The 17,773-nt window shown below is 58.0% G+C and overlaps 1 protein-coding gene across 1 annotated transcript in view; it reads right to left on the bottom strand.

Annotated features, from left to right (window-relative positions):
* Window positions 1-17,773, bottom strand: part of FGF18 (fibroblast growth factor 18) — a 31,954-nt gene that overhangs the window by 11,237 nt on the left and 2,944 nt on the right. The window contains exon 3 of the mRNA XM_045551182.1: window positions 7,258-7,438. Within this exon, the coding sequence (XP_045407138.1) occupies window positions 7,258-7,438 (181 nt within the window). The remainder of the gene's footprint in view (window positions 1-7,257; window positions 7,439-17,773) is intronic.

Genomic DNA, 17,773 nt, shown 5'->3' on the forward strand with positions numbered 1-17,773 from the left:
GAGAGAGGGGGGAGAGAGAGAGGGAGAGACACCGCTCAGGCCAGGTTTGCCCAGAGCCTGCCTGGCCTTCAGCATCACGTGCCCCCTCCCACGACCCAAGCCCCCGATGCGGCTCTCAAGAGCTAGAAACCGCATCTCGGCTCCGTTCGGTTCAGGGCTGCACCAGGCCAGGCGGAGCAGTTGATGACATTATCTCGCTCTACTCACCAGACTCCCTCAGCGCCCTGGCGGGGCCACCGTCCCTCAGCCTGCACAACTCAACAGCCCCTCCCCCTGCCGCTCTGGCCCCCACCCGTCTCTCCTCTACAGGGCAGCCAGAGGAATCCTTTAAAAACGTAAATTGAATGATGCCTCTTCCCTGCTAAAGACCTCCTAGGGATCCCCAACCCACTTAGAAGAAAAGGCAAACTCTTCACCAGGACCAGTGAGGGGCACCTATTCTGGCCCCTGCGACCACTCCCACCTCCCTTCCTTGCTGTTCTCTCTGACACTCCAAGCACACTCCTGCCACAGGGCCTTTGCATTTGCTGTTCCTCTGCCTGGAGGTTGCTTTGCCCAGGGCTCTCCATAGAGGCCTCTCATCTCCTAAGTAGCCACTCAAATGTTGCCCCTCAGAGAAGCCTTCCTGGACTACGCTGTCTAATGTTGGCACAGCCCTTCCCAGTCCTGGCTCTCGGTGAATGACCAGTAAGTCAGTCCTAATAAATACATAAACAGCCTTGTGATGTAGGGATCACAAACACCATTCAATAGTTACAGAAAACTTGCTCTAGCTCTTGATTCAGAGAGGTGAAAGGGGCTTGCCCAAGGGCACACAGCTGGAAAGAACAGGGGACAGGTCTGAACCCTGACTCCATAGTCAATGCCCTGAACCACTCTGCTCCCCCCTGCTCCCACTCACGCACCCCCAGCCTCAGTGACAAAGAGAAAAGCCTTGTCCCTCTCTAGGCCAGCACTAGGTAACCTCTAAGGTCTCTTTAGGAAGTATCAGTAACTTATATTTATCTAGCACTTACGACGTGCCGGGCACGGGCCGTACCACCTTTTCTGCATTATCTCATTTAATCCTCACCACCACTCTGTGAGGTTAGAACTGTTGTTATCCCCATTTCACAGGTGAGAAAACTGAGTGCCAGGGTCACACAGTGATGGAGCTAAGGTTCAACCCCAGAAAGGCTGACCCGGCAGTCTTGGTCTCTGCTGCCTACCCAAGCCCTCACTTCTCACCTGCCCAGTCCCTTTCCTGGGGAGCGAGTTCGTGTGCACAGAAAGGGCAAGGAGGTCTCTTGAGCCTCGCTCTCCCAACGCAGAAGTCAGGGGTGGAGGTGCCCACAGAGCACAGGGTGGAGCCCAGCCCTCCCCAGCTCCACTTCCAAATGACCTTGAGGGAGGAGAGGGTCCCCAGGGTGTCGCCCTGAGGAAGACACCTTCGAGCTGATACTGGGAGATGGGAAGCCCTTAGGAGCACCCAGGGCTGGGCTGTGGCAACAGCCAGAGAGGCAGGGAATGTTCCAGATCTGGTCGAGGGGAGGAAAGGCTGCGTGCAGCCAGAGGAGAGGGAATACAGGCCGGAGAGCCCACAGAGCCCGTCTCCCCGGGGCCAGCACAGAGCAGGAGGCTGGTGGCCTCTAGGAGGAAAAGGGCTCAAAGGACCCAGCCCTCCTCCAGCACCCACAGAGGAAAACAGCAAAGGGTAAATGAGGCTGTCAGAGAAAGGAGGCTGCAGAGAAACCTCTTTCTGTAAAGACCCACATTGTCCCCCCACCTCGCCACTTAGCTGCCTGAAGTAGCAATAGGTAAAAATAATGACAACTCTAACACGGACGTGAGCCTCTGCCACGTGTCGGACCCCGAGCTGACGGCCTGAACCTGGCAGATCTCACGTGGTCCTGGCGGCAAGCCTACGAGGGAGGAACTGTCGCGCCACCGCCAGGCAAAGAAACTAAGGCAGTTACACGGTGAACCGAGCAGCTGAGTCACCTGCCCAGGGTCACACAGCAGGGCCGGGATTTGCACGTGGGCAGAGTAACTCCAGAGCTGGTCTGAGACAGAGATTCAGACTGAGGTATGTAGGCAGCGTGGGGACAGACATTGACAAGTCTGCGGCCATGACAGAAAAGAGAAGTGGCATTGATTGATCGATTGACTGACTGACTGACGGATCCCTGTGTCATTCCCCAGCTGAGCTTCCCAGGGGTGATCGGGTGTCGCGTTGACTTTGGGTTTGAAGGGTAGGAAACGGCAGAGAAGGACAGAGAGAGGCAGCCAGAGATCTGCGGAGACACACAGAGACAGAGTGCAGCACGGAGACACAGGAGATGGGACCCCAAGAGCAGGGGCCTGCGAGGACAGAGCTGGAGAATTCCCCAACACCTGCCAGGGACAGGCTGGGCAGAGCGGCCCCCACCGGGCGCCCCGTGAGGGGGCAGCAGCCGCAACAGTCCCGGTGCTGGCAGCTGCTGGCCTCTCTCCTGGAGTCTTCCACCACCCCCACCCTTCGTGGGCAAACGTCCTTGCCACCAAAGGTGCTGAGAGGTCACACAGAATCAGCCGTCCCCTCCTCCCTGTGAAAGTGGACCCGGTCGCAAGGAAGGGAGAGAGGGGAGGGTTACGGAGAAGGTATCCTTTCTGGAGATGTTTGCCCTTCACTGTTACACACACGCGAGGTATGGCCTTTTCTCCAAAGGTGCCCACAGGTCCCCTTCTCCTGATGTCCCCTGAGGAGGTGTCTCAGGCCACGTGGACTCACCGGAAAGGAAGAGGGGAAAAATCAATAGGATTGATCAGGAGCTATATTTAATCCCAGCTGTAGCTGCAGTGTAGCCGTGTCAGCAGAGGGGTCGGTGAGGCATGGGTGGCCACTCCTCCCTGGGGACAGAAGTTGTGAGGCCTGAGCTCAGAGGGAAGGGGGGCTTGGACTGAGACAGGAAGGCCCCTTCCCAGCCAGGAGGGCTCCCAGGGGAAGCTGAGTCTGTCACAGTGCAGTGCTGGCTGGCTGGAGGAGGCATGGAGAGAGGGGCTGCTGATTTGCCAAGTACCCACTGTGCACTGAACTCTGTGCCAAACACTTTCCCTCTTTGCCCTGATGCCCAGGGGGAATGACCCCCGTGTACGGCCCAGGCACACACGTGGCATCGTCCATGCATTCACTTGCTCAAGCATCTGCTAAGCACCTCTTAGTGGCTGGCTCTGTGCACCGAGGATGCAACGGTGAACGAATATACAAAACCTCTACCCACTAGCAGTCTGCATTCGAACACGAGAGACCAACTCAGTGTGTAACAAGGTCAGACAGCAAAGAGTACTAGGAAGAAGAATGTACCCTTGGGGGACAGAGCAGGGGACTCTGCAGTGAAGCAAGGGAGCAGGCCATGAGCACACGTGGGAGAAGCCTCTTCTACCTGCATCTGACGTGCCAGGGTCCCACTGATGGAGACAGGCAGCTGCCCTCCTTCCCGGGGCCCCTTCTGGAAGTCTCGGGAACCAGTTCCTGATGGGGAACCTCAGCCTGAGCCATGACAGCACCCCCACTCCCCCAAACTACAGTAATGAGTCCAGGTGGTCATTAATATTCTCATTTTAATCATCATATACTCTTTGGGCATAAGACTCTCTCATTTCAATGACTCCACTTTGTAGACGAGGAAGCGGGATCAGAAGGGCTAACTCAGAGCCACGGTCTCCCAGCGCACAGGTGGCGGAGCCAAGATTTAAAGCACATCAGACTCCAGAGTTCACATGTTCAGCGCTCGAAACACAGTCCCCCCCACTAGCACAGCCCCTGTGCTGGCCGGCCCCAGCCATCCTGGACACAATCGGTCCTCGGAGGCTGCCCTACTGCAAAATGGGACATTTTTAATCACTTTTTTCTCAAGCAGAGAAACCCATTTTTCAAATGAAATCAGGCAGGAATATCCAATCACAAGGCCCATAAAAGCAGAGTTGCCCCTGCATGCCGGGGCCCCAGCACTCCCTGCGCACGGGCTTTGGCGGCCCAGGCTCTCCCCTTCTGAGAGCCCTGCCGCCTGCCAGAGGAGTTGACTCCTCACCTCCCTGCACATCCCAGGCCTGGAGGAGAGCCCAGAGCTGGAGACACTCGTCCCAGGCTCTGCAGGACGCTCAGTGGCAGAGCTGCAACTGGAGCCCGAGTGTCCTGCCTCCTGGTCCAGTGCTGCTCTTCAAGGTGGCAACTGCCTATAGGACAGAAGTGACCAGGGCCAAAAGCAAGAAGAAGGAGGCTGATACAATCCCAGATGTGCAGGGTGACCCCCCCACAGCCCCCCACCTGCCATTACCCCACTCTGTCAGCCTCCGGTCCTCTGGCCAACTGTCCTCTCCCTCCACAGCCCAGCCAAGGCTAAGAAAGCCCCTCAATCCCTGGAGTAGCCCACCATCACGGCCCCTATAGCTTTTCGGTGCTGGGAAGCTTCAGGGGGCCACAGAGAGACCTTCTTGCAGAATGGCGAGGTGCAAAAGGCTCACTGACAGCTATGTGGATGTCACCAAAGTTCCACTCAGTGCTGTGGAGCAGACCAAGAGCTGCTGGGCAGGGCACCCAGGGGATGCCAGCCTTCTACAGACGCAAATCCGAGATTCCCAGTGTTTGTGGGGATTCCAGATTCCAGGTGTTTATGGGGATTCTGTTTATATTTGGTGTTAGCTGAAATTCAGAGACTGCAAGTTAATAAAATCATGTGATTCTAACTAAGCGTGTGTTACAAGTCTCAGACTGCATGGTCCTTCCAGCTGGACTGAGCCCTGAGACGAAGGAGCAGGTCCCTGGGCTGTCCAACCCTGGCCGCCCCTCCCCCGCAGGCAGGGGTGCCCCTAATGGGGATCCACGGAGCAGCCCCACCCTCCTGCCTGGCCCGGCCACATAAATCACCCTCCCAATAATATTTGTATTGATTATCTAGATTGGAAGCCTCAATTGGCTCCATTGTCTCACTTCCTCTCCCAGGGCTTGCAGATGGGGTCCCTCGGCCTCATCTGCGGCTCTAATGCGACATTTAAATGGAGCGGCAGCAGCCAGCCAGCCCCCTGCCCTGGGTGCTGGGGCTTGGAGGAGCACACGAGCCTATTCCTTGAGAGAGGTGATTAAATCCTCGAGAAGCCAAGGTGGGCTGGGCCGGGACACTCCAGGTGTGGTCCCGCAGCACCACCTGGGCGCTTGCTGGAAACGCAGAAGCCCAGGCCCCACCTCAGACCCCTGAATCGACGTCGGCATTTTGACAAGATCCCTTGGTGATTCGCATGCACGTTAATGTCTAAGAAGCTTCGCTCTAGTCCATCCCTTGTATTATACAGAAGAGAAACTGAGGCTCAGCGAAGGCAAAGGGCTAGTCTGAGGTCACACAGCAGGTAAGACCCCCGAGTTCCCAGTTCAGGCAGAGGGAATGAGGGGGCAAGTGGCTTCCAGGATGAGGGGCAGCCATTTCCGGGCTCCCCTCCCTCCCGAGCCCCTGCCTCCTGTCTCAGGGTGTGGACAGATGGTTCAGACCAGAGTCTGACCCCCCTGTACTCTCCTAGCCTGGAGGGGCCGGCAAGAGCTCCGGGGACTCTCCAGGAGGGCACCTCCTCCCGCCCCGGCCAGCCAGCTGCCCCTTCCCTGGCAGCAACTGGACAGCAGATCCCAGGGAAAACCACCACCTGGGGCTGCCCAGCACAGCCAGGCGTCCGCGGAGGGGGCAGGGAGAGACGGGAGGCCCCAGAGAGGCGGCCAGCGGAGGGCCTGGGAGAGCTGGGGAGGAGGAAGCTGCGGTCAGAGGGAGGGAGGCAGGGAGGAGGACAGAGGAGGTGTGGAGGGGAGGACAGAGAGGTGGACAGAAACGAGGGGGAAGGGGTGGAGGCAGTAACCCGACTATGGACAGGGAGCAGGGGGGAGGCAGCTGGCCGGGAGGGGCGTGAGCCCGGCGTGGCCCAGCCCTGCCCAGCCCGGCCCTGCCCAGCCCCCAGTGACAGTGCAGCTGCCACACTTGGGCCCTACCATGAGGTCAGTCCTGCCCCGGGGCTGAGGGAAAATAAATGGTGTCCAAGATAAAAGGTCCAAGAAATTATTTGTCTTGTTGTCACGTCCTGACTGCAACGGGCAGGGGCCGGCAGGCAGGCGGGGCACCATCCCAGACACGCCTAGGCTGGCAGGCTCAGCCCGCGCAGGGGACCACAGCCCCACCGGTGCCTTGGCCACACACCGCCCCGGCTCCCCAGGCCCAAGCCGGGGTCTGGGACGCCTCCCAGAACCTGGGGCTGGGAAGGCAGCAACGGTGGGGGCAGGTGCTTTCCTGGTGAGGGGCGAGGACCAGGAGGCCTCGCAGCAGCTCGGCTTTTCCTGCCCAGCAATTTTAAATAAATAAACTGCGTGGTAAGTATTTGCTCAGCGTCTGTCTCAGCCAGATCCCCTCTAAGCTCTGGGAAGGCGGAGTCCTGTCTTTCCCTGACTACTGAGCACCTTTGTGGGCCGGGGACTTGGGGAGGGAGGGAGTCAGGGTGTCTCACTCCGCCCAGCCCTTGGCAGAGGCAGCACGAATGGGGGGAGGGGAGAGGGTTCCCAAACACCCCAGAGGAGGGTTGGGCAGTTCCAGGGTCAAGGGCAGGCCAAGGGGACCACAGCCCAGGGTGCTGTGAGTGCTCATGCAACACAGGTGCACCAGCTCAAGCTCAAAGCACACAAGCACATGTGCACACACGTACACACATGCACACAAGCACATACACACACGCACATGCACACACACATGCACATGCACACGCATACACATAAGCATATATGTGTGTGCACAGGTACATACAAGCACATGTGCACACACATACACACAAGCACATGCACACACACACACACACACACACACACACACCCCAGGTCTATTTCCACCACCACCAGCATCCAAAAAGCACCAGCCAGAGGCTCCCGCTCCTTGAAGTATCTGAAACTGGGGCCAGTGAAGCAATGGCTCAGAAGAGCAGCCACCTGCTTTAGGCCATCCCTAGGCAAGCCACTGATGCCACAACTGCCATTTCAGGGGCATTTACCAGCAAAAGCACTTTTTATTCACGTCTTCAGTTACTACTCCTAACAAGCCTCTCAAGGAGTCACTATTGCATCCCCATTCTACAGATCAAGAAACTGAGGCTCAGAAAGGATCAGTACGAGGCCCAAGATCACACAGCCAGGACACCGCAGAGCTGGGATTTGAACTTGAGGTCTCTGAGGCTGAGAAGAGGGTGCGCACAGGGTGGGAGGAGGGGGCTGGCACATACCATACTTGTCCCCGTCCTCGCCGCGGGCACTGATCCTGCGGCCCAGGACCTGGATGTGCTTCCCACTGGTCCGGCTGTAGAGCTGGTACAGCCGTAGCTGCTTACGGCTCACATCGTCCCGAGCCCGCGTCTGGTTCTCCACGTGGATACGGAAGTCCACGTTCTCCTCGGCAACCAGCACCTGGGCAGGGAAAGGGCAAACAGTGAAGCCACGTCGGGAGTCCCAGTTCCCCACGTGCAGGAGCCAGCCCCGTCCACAACAAACAGCAGGGGCCTCCTCTCTGCCAGCTGTGGGCCCGGCCTCAACACACGCTCATAACCGCCCCGTGACACCCCCACTGCACCCCTAATGGGGCAGATGCTGCTGTAACTTCAGCCCCCATCCCCCAGGAGTGCCCATGCTCACCTCACACCAAGCATGTGCCCACATCCCCGGCCCCTCCTGGAGAAGCCTTTGCTTTGCACCTGCCGCAGAAATTCCCCGTATCCCTCAAGGTTTAGCTCCTGCCTGTCCACATCCTCCAGGAAGCCTGCTCTGGTTCCGCCGACACACATCTCCCGTCTCCCTCCCCAGACATGGCCTCTCATCGGGACAATTTGCATGCACCTCCTCGCTGGCCTCCCGCTGCCACTCTCACCCTCTGGCAGTCTGTCCTCCACCAAATCCAATCCCCAATCCCCACACTCTCCAGGGCTTCCCTTCACACTTAGATAAAGGTCCTCTCCATGGCCTCGACGCCCTGTGAACTGAGCCCAACTGCTTTTCCACCTTCCTCTTCCAACATTCCCTCCCCACCAGCTGCACTGGCCACCTTACTGCCTCTGAGCATTCCAACACTGCTGCCCCAGGGCCTTTGCACTTGCTCTTCTCTCTGCTTTGATGCTCTTTCCCAGATCCTCACCTTCTGGCCCCTCTAGTTCACTTGGGTCTCTGCTCAAATGTCACCTCCTCACACAGTCCTTCCTGGGCCCTTTTCTGAAGACACCTCCACCTCTGTGCTCCCTCCCTCGTCCATGCTGTGTGTTTCTTTCTAGCACGTATCAACCTGACATACCACCCACTCATCTCGGTCTTGTCTATCTGCCCCAATAGACTGGCAGTACCATGGAAGCTGTAGCTGTCTCTTTCTTTTTGTCCCTATGTCCCTAGCACCTAGCACAGTAGAAACTTTTTTTATTTTTTATGTTTTAGAGATGGGGTCTCACTCTGTCACCCATGCCAGAGTACAGTGGGGAGATCATAGCTCCCTGCAGCCTCAAACTCCTGGGCTCAGGCAATCCTCCCACCTCAGCCTCCCAAGTAGCTGAGGCTCCCCTCCCAGACACATGCCACCATGCCTAGCTAACTTTAAAAAATTTTTTGTAGACATGGGATCTCACTACGTTGCCCAGACTGGTCTCTAAACTCCTGGGCTCAAGCGAGCCTCCCGCCTTGGCCTCCCAAAGCGCTGGGATTACATGAATGCTGAAAAGACCTGGAGCCCTGTCATGCCATTCAGCATTAGATTAGGTTTTCCCACACCCTGCTAATTGTCCACATGTCCCATTCCATCTTAACCATACAGCTGAACAGCTCCTGAGGGCCACGCGGCATTCTGGGTTTGTTCTCTGTGTGCCCACAAAGTCTGGCACAGCGCTAGGCACGCAGGACCCCACTGACACACTAGCGCAGCCCCACCCAGCCTCGGGCAGAGCTCTCTGGACCCTGGCTGCCCAAGCATCTGCCTCGCCCGCCAGCTGTGAGCTCCCAAGGACAGGAACTACGTCCCCTGCTACAGCTCACACCCAGCCCAGGATCCCTGCCCCCAGGCTGACCTGCACGTGTCCTCCCACCCGGGCTGGGGCCCCACAGGCGCCGCAGTGGGACCACGTAATTGAACCCCCACAGTCATCCTCAGGTTGGAAGCATCATCCCATTACAGGTGAGGAAACTGAGCTTGACTGACACGGCTCAGTTCACAGAGCCAAGGTCAAGGTCACAGAGCAGGCAATGCAGAGTCAAGCGCATCTTGCTGGGCTAGCCTGGCCCCCTACCCCACCGTGCCATTAGGAGCTGGCCCCAGGTTCAAACCCCAGGGCATGCCTCTCTCCAGCTAAGGGACCTTAGGCAAGTTACTAAACTCTCTGTGCCTCAGTTTCCTCACCTGTAAAATGAGGGTGATGATAATGGCGCCCACGCCACAGGCAGCCGTGAAGATCAAACATATCAAGGAACACACAAAGTGCTCAGGGCAGGGCCTGGCCCGCAGTAAGCACCCGGGAGAGATGACTCCTGGTGGAATCTACCAGAACCCTTTAAGGGCTCTAAGGGAAGCCCTGCAAGCCGGATTCTCATTTGGGAAGGTGCTATTGCTTTTGATAGTCCTGACAACCAACCCCATGGGAACGCGTATCTCCCCATTTAACAGATGTGGAAACTAAGGCCCAGAAAAGTTAAGCCCATTGCTGCAAGCCACACAGCCTGGCGGGGCAGGGCCTGGCCTGCCGGCCTGAGTGTGCATCCTCTGCTCTCCCCAGGCTCCACGGCCAGCCCACAGCACCGCGCACGGCCCCGATCTGCCGCCTGGGCCGCCTCCTCCCACATCCTGCTGCTCAGGGAAGGACGGACTCCAGCACCTGTGAGGCCCACACCTGGCAGGCATCTGTCCTGAAGACCTCCCACCCGTGGCCTCCGACCTTCCTGGAATGACTTCCGAAGGTGGCTGGCCCTGTCCCCTCCCCCAAAGTAGGCCTCCAGTGTCCCTCTCTGTCCTCCAGCTCTCCTCCTGCTCACGGGAGACCTTATCGACCAGAGGTCAAACCAATCTCCTCACCCCAGGTCCCCGAGGGGAGCCGCCCTGCCCCTGAAGCTGGCCTCCCGTTAATGATTTTCTCCCTGGCCCACTGGACAGAGGCAGCGTGGGTGACCCAGGGTCAGCAGGGGCTATCGGGTGGCCCTTCCCCAGGATGTGGGGGGAACAATCCATCTTGTCCAGCTTCCACCATCTAAGCCACACTCTGTGGCCAGATAGATCCCGAGGGAGGCAGTGGGGGTGGCCTCTGACGTGGAAACAGGCTCTGTCCTCCCGAAAGGCAGGTGCAGGTCCCCCTGGGCTTCCTGGGCAAGACCCCTGCTGGGCTCCACCCCTTTGCACGGGCTGGGTCCTCCGCCCAGGGCACCCTGCCTGCCCCTCTCCCTGGCTGTCACCTGCCTTCAGGGGCCACCTCTGGAAGCCATTCCTGGCCTCCACCTCCCAGGCTGGATTCGGGCCTCGGGACAGTCTACTGCCACAGCTTATTGTCCCAAATCCAGCCTGTCTGGTTCCTCCCTGGGATCTCAGCTCTGCCCGCAGGAGGCAATCATCAAATGCTTCCCAAAAGGCTGCGGCTAAAAGTGAGGGGAAACTGGAGGCCGATATTGGCCCTGCCACTTACTACCCGAACAAGCAGAGAGCCCAACAGAGGGATGGCAAGGGATGTTTTTAAAGCTACTGATCACTAAGCTTTCCTCTGCTCCAGGCACTCTGCTAAGAAGCCCTCTAGACATGGAACGTCCTCTAATTCCCTCAACCACCCACGGAGGTGAGCACCCATTTCACAGGTCAGACCACTGAGGCCATTGCTCCAGGGCCATAGAGCTGGAGCGTGGGTGAGCCCAGCTCCAGGTCAGCGGCCGGAGCTCATGCAAAGCAGCGGTGCCTTGGGAACATCCATTCTCCTTTCCCGTCAGCTGGCTGCCCTGACAGGGGCCGATCTTGAGGCCTTCCCAGTGCAGTCAGAGCTGCTGTCAGCCCGGCTAACGGCCCCCCGGGTGCAAAAGCTGTGGTGTGAGCAAAATCAAATCGCCGCGACTCTCTCAAGGCGGGAAGGGCTGGCACACAAAGCACGTCTCCTGTAGAGCGAAGGTGCCTCTGTCGCGCCGCCATCTCCCACCCCAGACACATGGATTACCTCTGGGGTCGAAGAGGCTTTTCCCACAGCAAGGTGGCTGCCAGCCCCTGCAGCCTGAGACCCCGGTGACCCCCAGCCCACCTCTTCCGTTGCTTCAGGGCTTCGACTCTGGTGGAAACATTCACTCCCCACTGCACAGAAGCCACGAGGGCCAGACAGGCTCTCACCTCTCCCAGGTCTGCCAAGGTCCCCGGGCCCCAGGATGAACATGGCACTCAGTGGAACAGAGCCGGCCCACCCTCTGCCTGCAGCCCACCCTCGTCCAGCACAGCTCTGATGCCGTTTCCCTGCTCAGAACCCCACCCTGGCTCCCCGCTCCTCGCAGGGCAATGTCTAAGCGCCATCCTTACGCTCGAGCTCCTGTCTACCTTGCAAGCCTCCTCTCCCGGGCACTTTGGTGGGAACCTGCCACGAGGTGAAAAGACGCTGGAGAGTCCCCAGCCCAGAGCCAGCTTCCAGAGACCAGCCACGGTGCCCCTAGCAGGGCATCCAACAGCCACTGTCACTCCCTCAGGCCTGAGACTTCAGCCTCACGGGCCCACTCGCGGCTCTGGAAAGCACGTTAGGGAGCTTCCTATTTCCCCCTGGACCCCTTTCCACCTCCCACGACACCCACCCATCACCCCCCCATCCACACGCTCAGCAACGGCGCAGCACCCAGCGCTGACTAACCTTGGGTGTCACCCGGCTTTGCCTGGTCACCAACTTACTCGATTTCTTTAACCCTCAGTTTTCTTATCAGCAAAATGGGGACTGTTTATCATATTTACCTCAGAAAAAGACTATATTAGTAACAATAGCCACTACTTTCTTTTTCTTTAGTTTGTTTTTTGAAGAGTCCCTACTCGTGGAGCACCTCCTCTGTGCTGAGAACCACCCAAGGTCAGTTTTCCTTTGTAATCCCCAGAGCAACCCTACAAGCTGGCATGACTATTATCCCCATTTTACAGATGGAAAAACTGAGGCTCGGAGACGTTACATCGTTTGTCCTAAGTCACAGAATTGGCAAGAAGAGGGATCAAGATTCGAATCCAGGCCAAGCTCTCCACCACTTCACCCTCCTCTTCCTCACCCGCCTCCTCTCCCCTCTCCCAGGATGGCAACTGGTTCAGGCCAAAGGCCACAGCTGGAGGGTGGGGGTGGGATGCTGGAGCTCTCTGCCCTCACCCAAGAGAGAAAGATGGGGTCATACCGCCCACCTCACCCAGGTCCCCAATCCTGGGAGCCTCATGCAATCTGTCCTCCTGCCTCCAGGCGGCCTGCCCAGAAAGGGAGGGTCTCCCTGGTCCCAGAAGGGGCCCAGCCACATTCCACCACCGCCTGCAGCCACACAGGGCTGCCAGCTGAGGCTTTCAGAGCCTCTCCAAATTCTCCATTCAAACCTGAGACCTTTACCCCCCTCCAGGGGTGGTCCCTGGTAAAGACGGCCTCTCTCTCCTCCCCAAAACACAACTCCCCAACTCTTCCTCGAGAGCGAGAGCAGGCTGGACCTCGGCCCCGGAGGCGCCGGACGGATTACTGCCACCGTTGACAGTGAAGCTCACCTTGGCTCCCACTGACCCGGCACTCGCGCCGTGCCAGGGCCCGGGCTCAGCACAAGCTGGGCCCCGGCTCCTCGAACAACCCAAGGAGGTCGAAACTATTACTATCTCTGTGTGTCAGGTGGCAAAGGGAGACACAAAGAGGCCACGGGACTGGCCCAACTTGTACCGAAAGTGACAGGGCCGAGATCTGAACCCACTTCTGGCTCTGAGGCCCATGAATTTCCCCCAGCTGGTACCCCTGGACGGAAACGGGGGAGGAAGGCCGGGCCCACCCTGAATCTCCGTGTGGCTCAGATGGGCACCCCCACCCCTCAGCCCAGGCTTCTGGTCCCTTTCCTGTCACACCCTGCACACCAGACTCAGCGAGGACAGACAGGGATACTGCAAAGGGCCTCCCCACCCCCAGCCTGTCCATTAAGCTCCCAGGGCTATCAATGTATTGATTGGCAGGGCCGAGCCATCAGCATGGGAGGGGGCGCTGCAGGGTGGAGGCTGGGCTCAGGGTTGGCCTCCCTCTCCCCGTACATCAGCCTTCCCGTACAGCTCATCCATACAGGTTCCACTGCCGCCGAGAGTCAACCCTGGAGCCAGCCTGAGGGTGGGGGCAGGCCCTGAAAGACCCAGGTCCTCTTCTCTCTCTCCCTTCCCCTTCCCGCCAATCCCTGCTTCAGTGCCAGCTCCCTTACAGCACTTGGGCAGGGCGAGGAGTCATGCATGCCTGTGACACAGCCAACAGCCCTGTATTCCGGCACTCGATGCCCACTGTGGCCTTTCCATCACCTCCGTTCCTGGGACTTGACACTTCAGCCACCCCAGTCAGTGTGGGGCTCCCTGAGCACACCAGGCTAGTCCCTGCTTCCAGGTAGCACTGTTCCATGTGCCCACAAGGCTTTTCCATACACACACACACAGGCTAACAGTGTCCTGCGTTCAAATGGGGCATCTTCCCCAGCCAGATGCTCTTGCCTGAGAGGCTGGTTTCAGGGCCCTTCATCAAAGCACCGACTGCACCCTTGAGCCTTGCTCCCCAGCACACATCCCTGTTTTTCTCAAGTCCCCAAGGGCTGGGACAGGTGCTGACACCTGCCTGTGCCCTAGCACCTGGCACCAGGAGAGCAGGTGGGAAACTCAATCCAGGTCCCTGGCCCCCAGAGGACCTCTCCCCAGGCCCTCCACTAACGGGCCCACATGCATCCTATGTGCCAGGCCTGTGGCAGTGCCACAGTGCCTGCAGCAGGGTCAGACCTCCCCTAGACTCCCAGAACCTGCAAGCTGGTGGACACCCCAGAGTCGGATGCATCCTGCAGCTTACAATGAGCTGGGCACTGTGACAAGTGCTTCCCCCAGGGGACCACAATTCACCCTCCCAGCAACCCCAAGAAGGGGGTTCCATCCCAATGCCCATATTAATGACAAGCCACAGAGAGGTCAACCAATCCTCTCAATCACACAGCTACCTAGCAGGCGAGGTGGGGTGTGACTCAGGTGGGCCGGGTCCAGAACCTGAGTTCCTCTCTGTCCCTGTGAGCTCTACAGAGAACGTACTGGGTCAAAGAACAGCAACAAAGTGCCATGGGATTCCAAGGCAAAAGGTGGGACAGGGCCCGGGGGCGTGTGGAAAATAAAGCTGCCCAAAGTATCTGCCCTGCCTTCACAGGGAACACTTGGAAGGAAAAGCTGAAGCCGTGGATATCTTCTTCATTCCCCCCAAAACCCAGTCCGGGGCCAGACATGCAGCAAGTGTCCCATAAATGTCTGTGGATGGTTAATGAGGAGCAATACCATATTTGAGTGCCTACTGTATATCTGGTCCAGGACATGGCTTCAATTACTCCTACGGACCAGCCTGGGGAGTGGTATAATATTATTCCTATTTTTGTACATCATGAGAAAACAGAGACTCAGAGATGTTAAGGACCTTGCCCAAGGCCACACAGCCTGTGAGTGGTGGAATGACGATTAAATCCAAACTCATGTCCAAAGCCTACGTTTCCAACTCAGATTGGAAGAGACCTGATGTCACTGATCCAAGGAACACATCCTTCCTAGCTTTCTCTAGCACCCCTCAGCATGTTATGTACCCAATATACACACTATCATTGATTCAGCAATTACTATTCCTCATTTATTTATTGAGTGCCAGCCATACACTAGCTACTCTGTGTGCAATATCCCATTTAGTCCTCACAATAACCCTTAAGAAGTAGGTACTTCTCATTACCCTATTTTACAGATGGGGAAAACTGAGGTGCAGAGGGTTGAAGGCTAAGGAATATTTACTGAACGGCTGCTAGGCAGCACAGCCAGGATTCAAACCCAGGTTTCTCCTACACCAAAGCCTACACATTCGAGTACTACAGAAGCCACCTACCTCGCCTTGTTGATACCCAAGTGGGTAAACCAAGGCTCAGAGAGGGAGGTCACACAATGAGCCAGGGACAGAGCCGGGACTGGAACCCAGGGATCTCAGGAGTTTCTCTGCTCTGTGGCAGAGCCCCTTGGGAAGGAGGACTCACTGTACCTGACAGGGGGAGGGACGAGGGAACCCTCCCAGAGCAGGAGGCAGGAGCCGGGTCTGGACTTCAAACAGGAGTTCCTGCCACGCGCGGCCCCTCCCCGACCCCCCTTAGGCAACAGGGAAGGTTTCCTCTGTTGTTTTTTTCCCATTTTACACATGCAGAAGCTGAGACCCAGGGAGGTTAAGTAACTTGCCCAAGATCACACAGCAAAGAGAAGGCAGAGCTACAGTGTGAAGCAGGCTGGCCAGCTCCAGAGCTCTCACACCAGTAAGCTGGGGTGCTAGAGCCGGGCAGGCCCACGGCTGAGCGCAGTGTGACCAATGGCAGGTGACTTCACACCCCCAGCCTCCTTTCCCTCCTCTGCAGAGTCCCTCATTCCAGCCTGATGAGCCTGCACCCCAATCTTCCACGCCCGCAACTTCCCCGCTAGAGGACTAGGTCAGAACCAAAAGGCCCTGCTGACAATGGAAGTCTCCTCCCTGTCCCCCTCCAGTTTCCCTCTGGGGGCCCCGTGTGCCCTTGGAACTGCCTGGGGCAGGATGGAGGCAGCACCTGTGACCCCGACGTGCTGCCCCCGAGCCCGCTGACACTGGCGGTGCCAACCACAAGAAATTCTAAAAATCCACCTCCTTATCTCAGAGCCGGTGACACTCCCGGGCTGCAGGAATGCTGGTGGGGCGGCCCGCCCCTCCTCCTCCACTGGGAGGGGAGTGCTGAATCCCAGGCCCCACCCCCCAGACACCCACCTCTAAGTCCGGGACCCTCTCTTGATGGCACAATCCGGGAGGATCAGGGCTGCAGACTCTGAGTCAGATGCCCTCAGCCCCAGAGACCCTACCCGGGTTCTGAACACACCCCCCACCAGAATTCACACAGGGCCCGACGTGGACCTCTAGCCTGCCTCTTGGGACTCTGTTTCCCCACCAGTATCTTTCTGAACAATTTCAGGATTCTTTCTAGAAAAGTCAGCTTGGTGTGGTAGAAAGAATGTAAGATCTTGGATCCAGAGTCTTGGGGCTTAGCTACGGCCCTGAATAAATCCCTTCCCCACTCTGTGCCTCAGTTTCTCCATCTGTGAAGCAGGAATGTTCCCCCTTCCCACCTCAGCCTCCCCGTAGAATGGTTGGAAGAATGACACCAGCTTTCTGATGCAAGGGACACTTTGACGTTCCCATAAGCCTCGCCCTGGGAGAGGACAGCGGGAACAAGCGCCTGTGGAGCCGGCACTTTCCCCGTCTAAACTGGGAGCTCCTGGAGGCCAGGGACTGACTAGATCTTATTCCCAAGGCCAGCAGGAAGCAGGATCCCAGCACGTATGCGCTGAATGAGCGGCACCTATCTGCGTGGACAGATGGATAATATCACTTTAAGAATTAAAGTACCATCCACTAAGAGAGCTCCCACCCTCCTCTTGTCCCCAAGGACACTGTTTCCGGCTTCCCCATCCCAGCCAGCTTGAGGCAAGGGTCTAACCTCCCTGAGGAGGCCAGGGGTGGGGTGGCCAGGCTGAGAGGGGGCGTGGAAGGACACTTCCAAACTGGAACACCTCGTGGGGTGAGAGAGGAAGTGGCACTGTGGGAGGGACAAGGGGCTGGCAGGAGGGACAAGAGGCCAGAGGAAGCCCCCCAGCCCTGGGCTGCCTCACGCCTGGCCTGTCTGGGGAAGGCCAGGACCTAGCCGAGCCTGGCGGCAGGAACAATGTCAGGCAGGTGCCAGCCGAGCTGCGTGAAAGGCCCAGCCCGGTGTCATTGTCAGAGCTCAGCCAAGTGCAGAAAAGCAATTTACTGGTCACGCCGCCTGCTCCCCGCGGAAATTTTTAAAATTCTTCCGATTTGAGCTATCTGCGGTGTCCCGAGTCGTGTGGAGAAGGGATGAAGGGATTTTATTAAATTCCCAGCTTCCCGCTTCCTGGGGTGGCTGGCGGGTGAGGGCGGGGCTCACAACATTGGGGGTGGGGGGAGGACAGTGTCTGGCATTGAATGTGCTCATGGAAACGTGGCTGGGGGCGGGGACCCATTCTGGGCCTGGTAGCTGAGGGACATGCGGAGGGGAAGAGCCCAGAAACTGCACTGCTGAGACTGGACCAGACCCGAAAACACTGAGGTAGGGAGGAAAGGCATAGGTGCATCCATTTCCCAGCAGAGCAAGGTGCCTTCCTGGGGGATGAGAATTTGCAAAACTTCTTCCACCCCTATCACGTATCAGTGCAACCTCATGACCACCCATTTCACAAATGATGAAACTAAGACTCTCTGGGACCCACAGATGGGGAAAGGTGGAGCTGGGGTTCAGGTCTAGCCCACTGGCTTGCAAAGCTCTGAGCCCTTCCCACCATGCAGGGAGGCCCCCCTGGCCCCTGAACACCGAAGCAGCTCTAACTGCTACTGCTAAGTGCCCAGGATGTAGCAGCTCCGGCAGCTGCCGGGCACCACCTAAGCAGGGAGCAGACTCCAGCTCCTGGCAACTCACATCACACGGCTCCCCTCATCTCTACCAAGGCCAACCCACCTTTGTCCCTGGAGT

Source organism: Lemur catta, chromosome 5 (assembly GCF_020740605.2).
Source record: "Lemur catta isolate mLemCat1 chromosome 5, mLemCat1.pri, whole genome shotgun sequence".
Lineage (NCBI taxonomy): Eukaryota > Metazoa > Chordata > Mammalia > Primates > Lemuridae > Lemur > Lemur catta.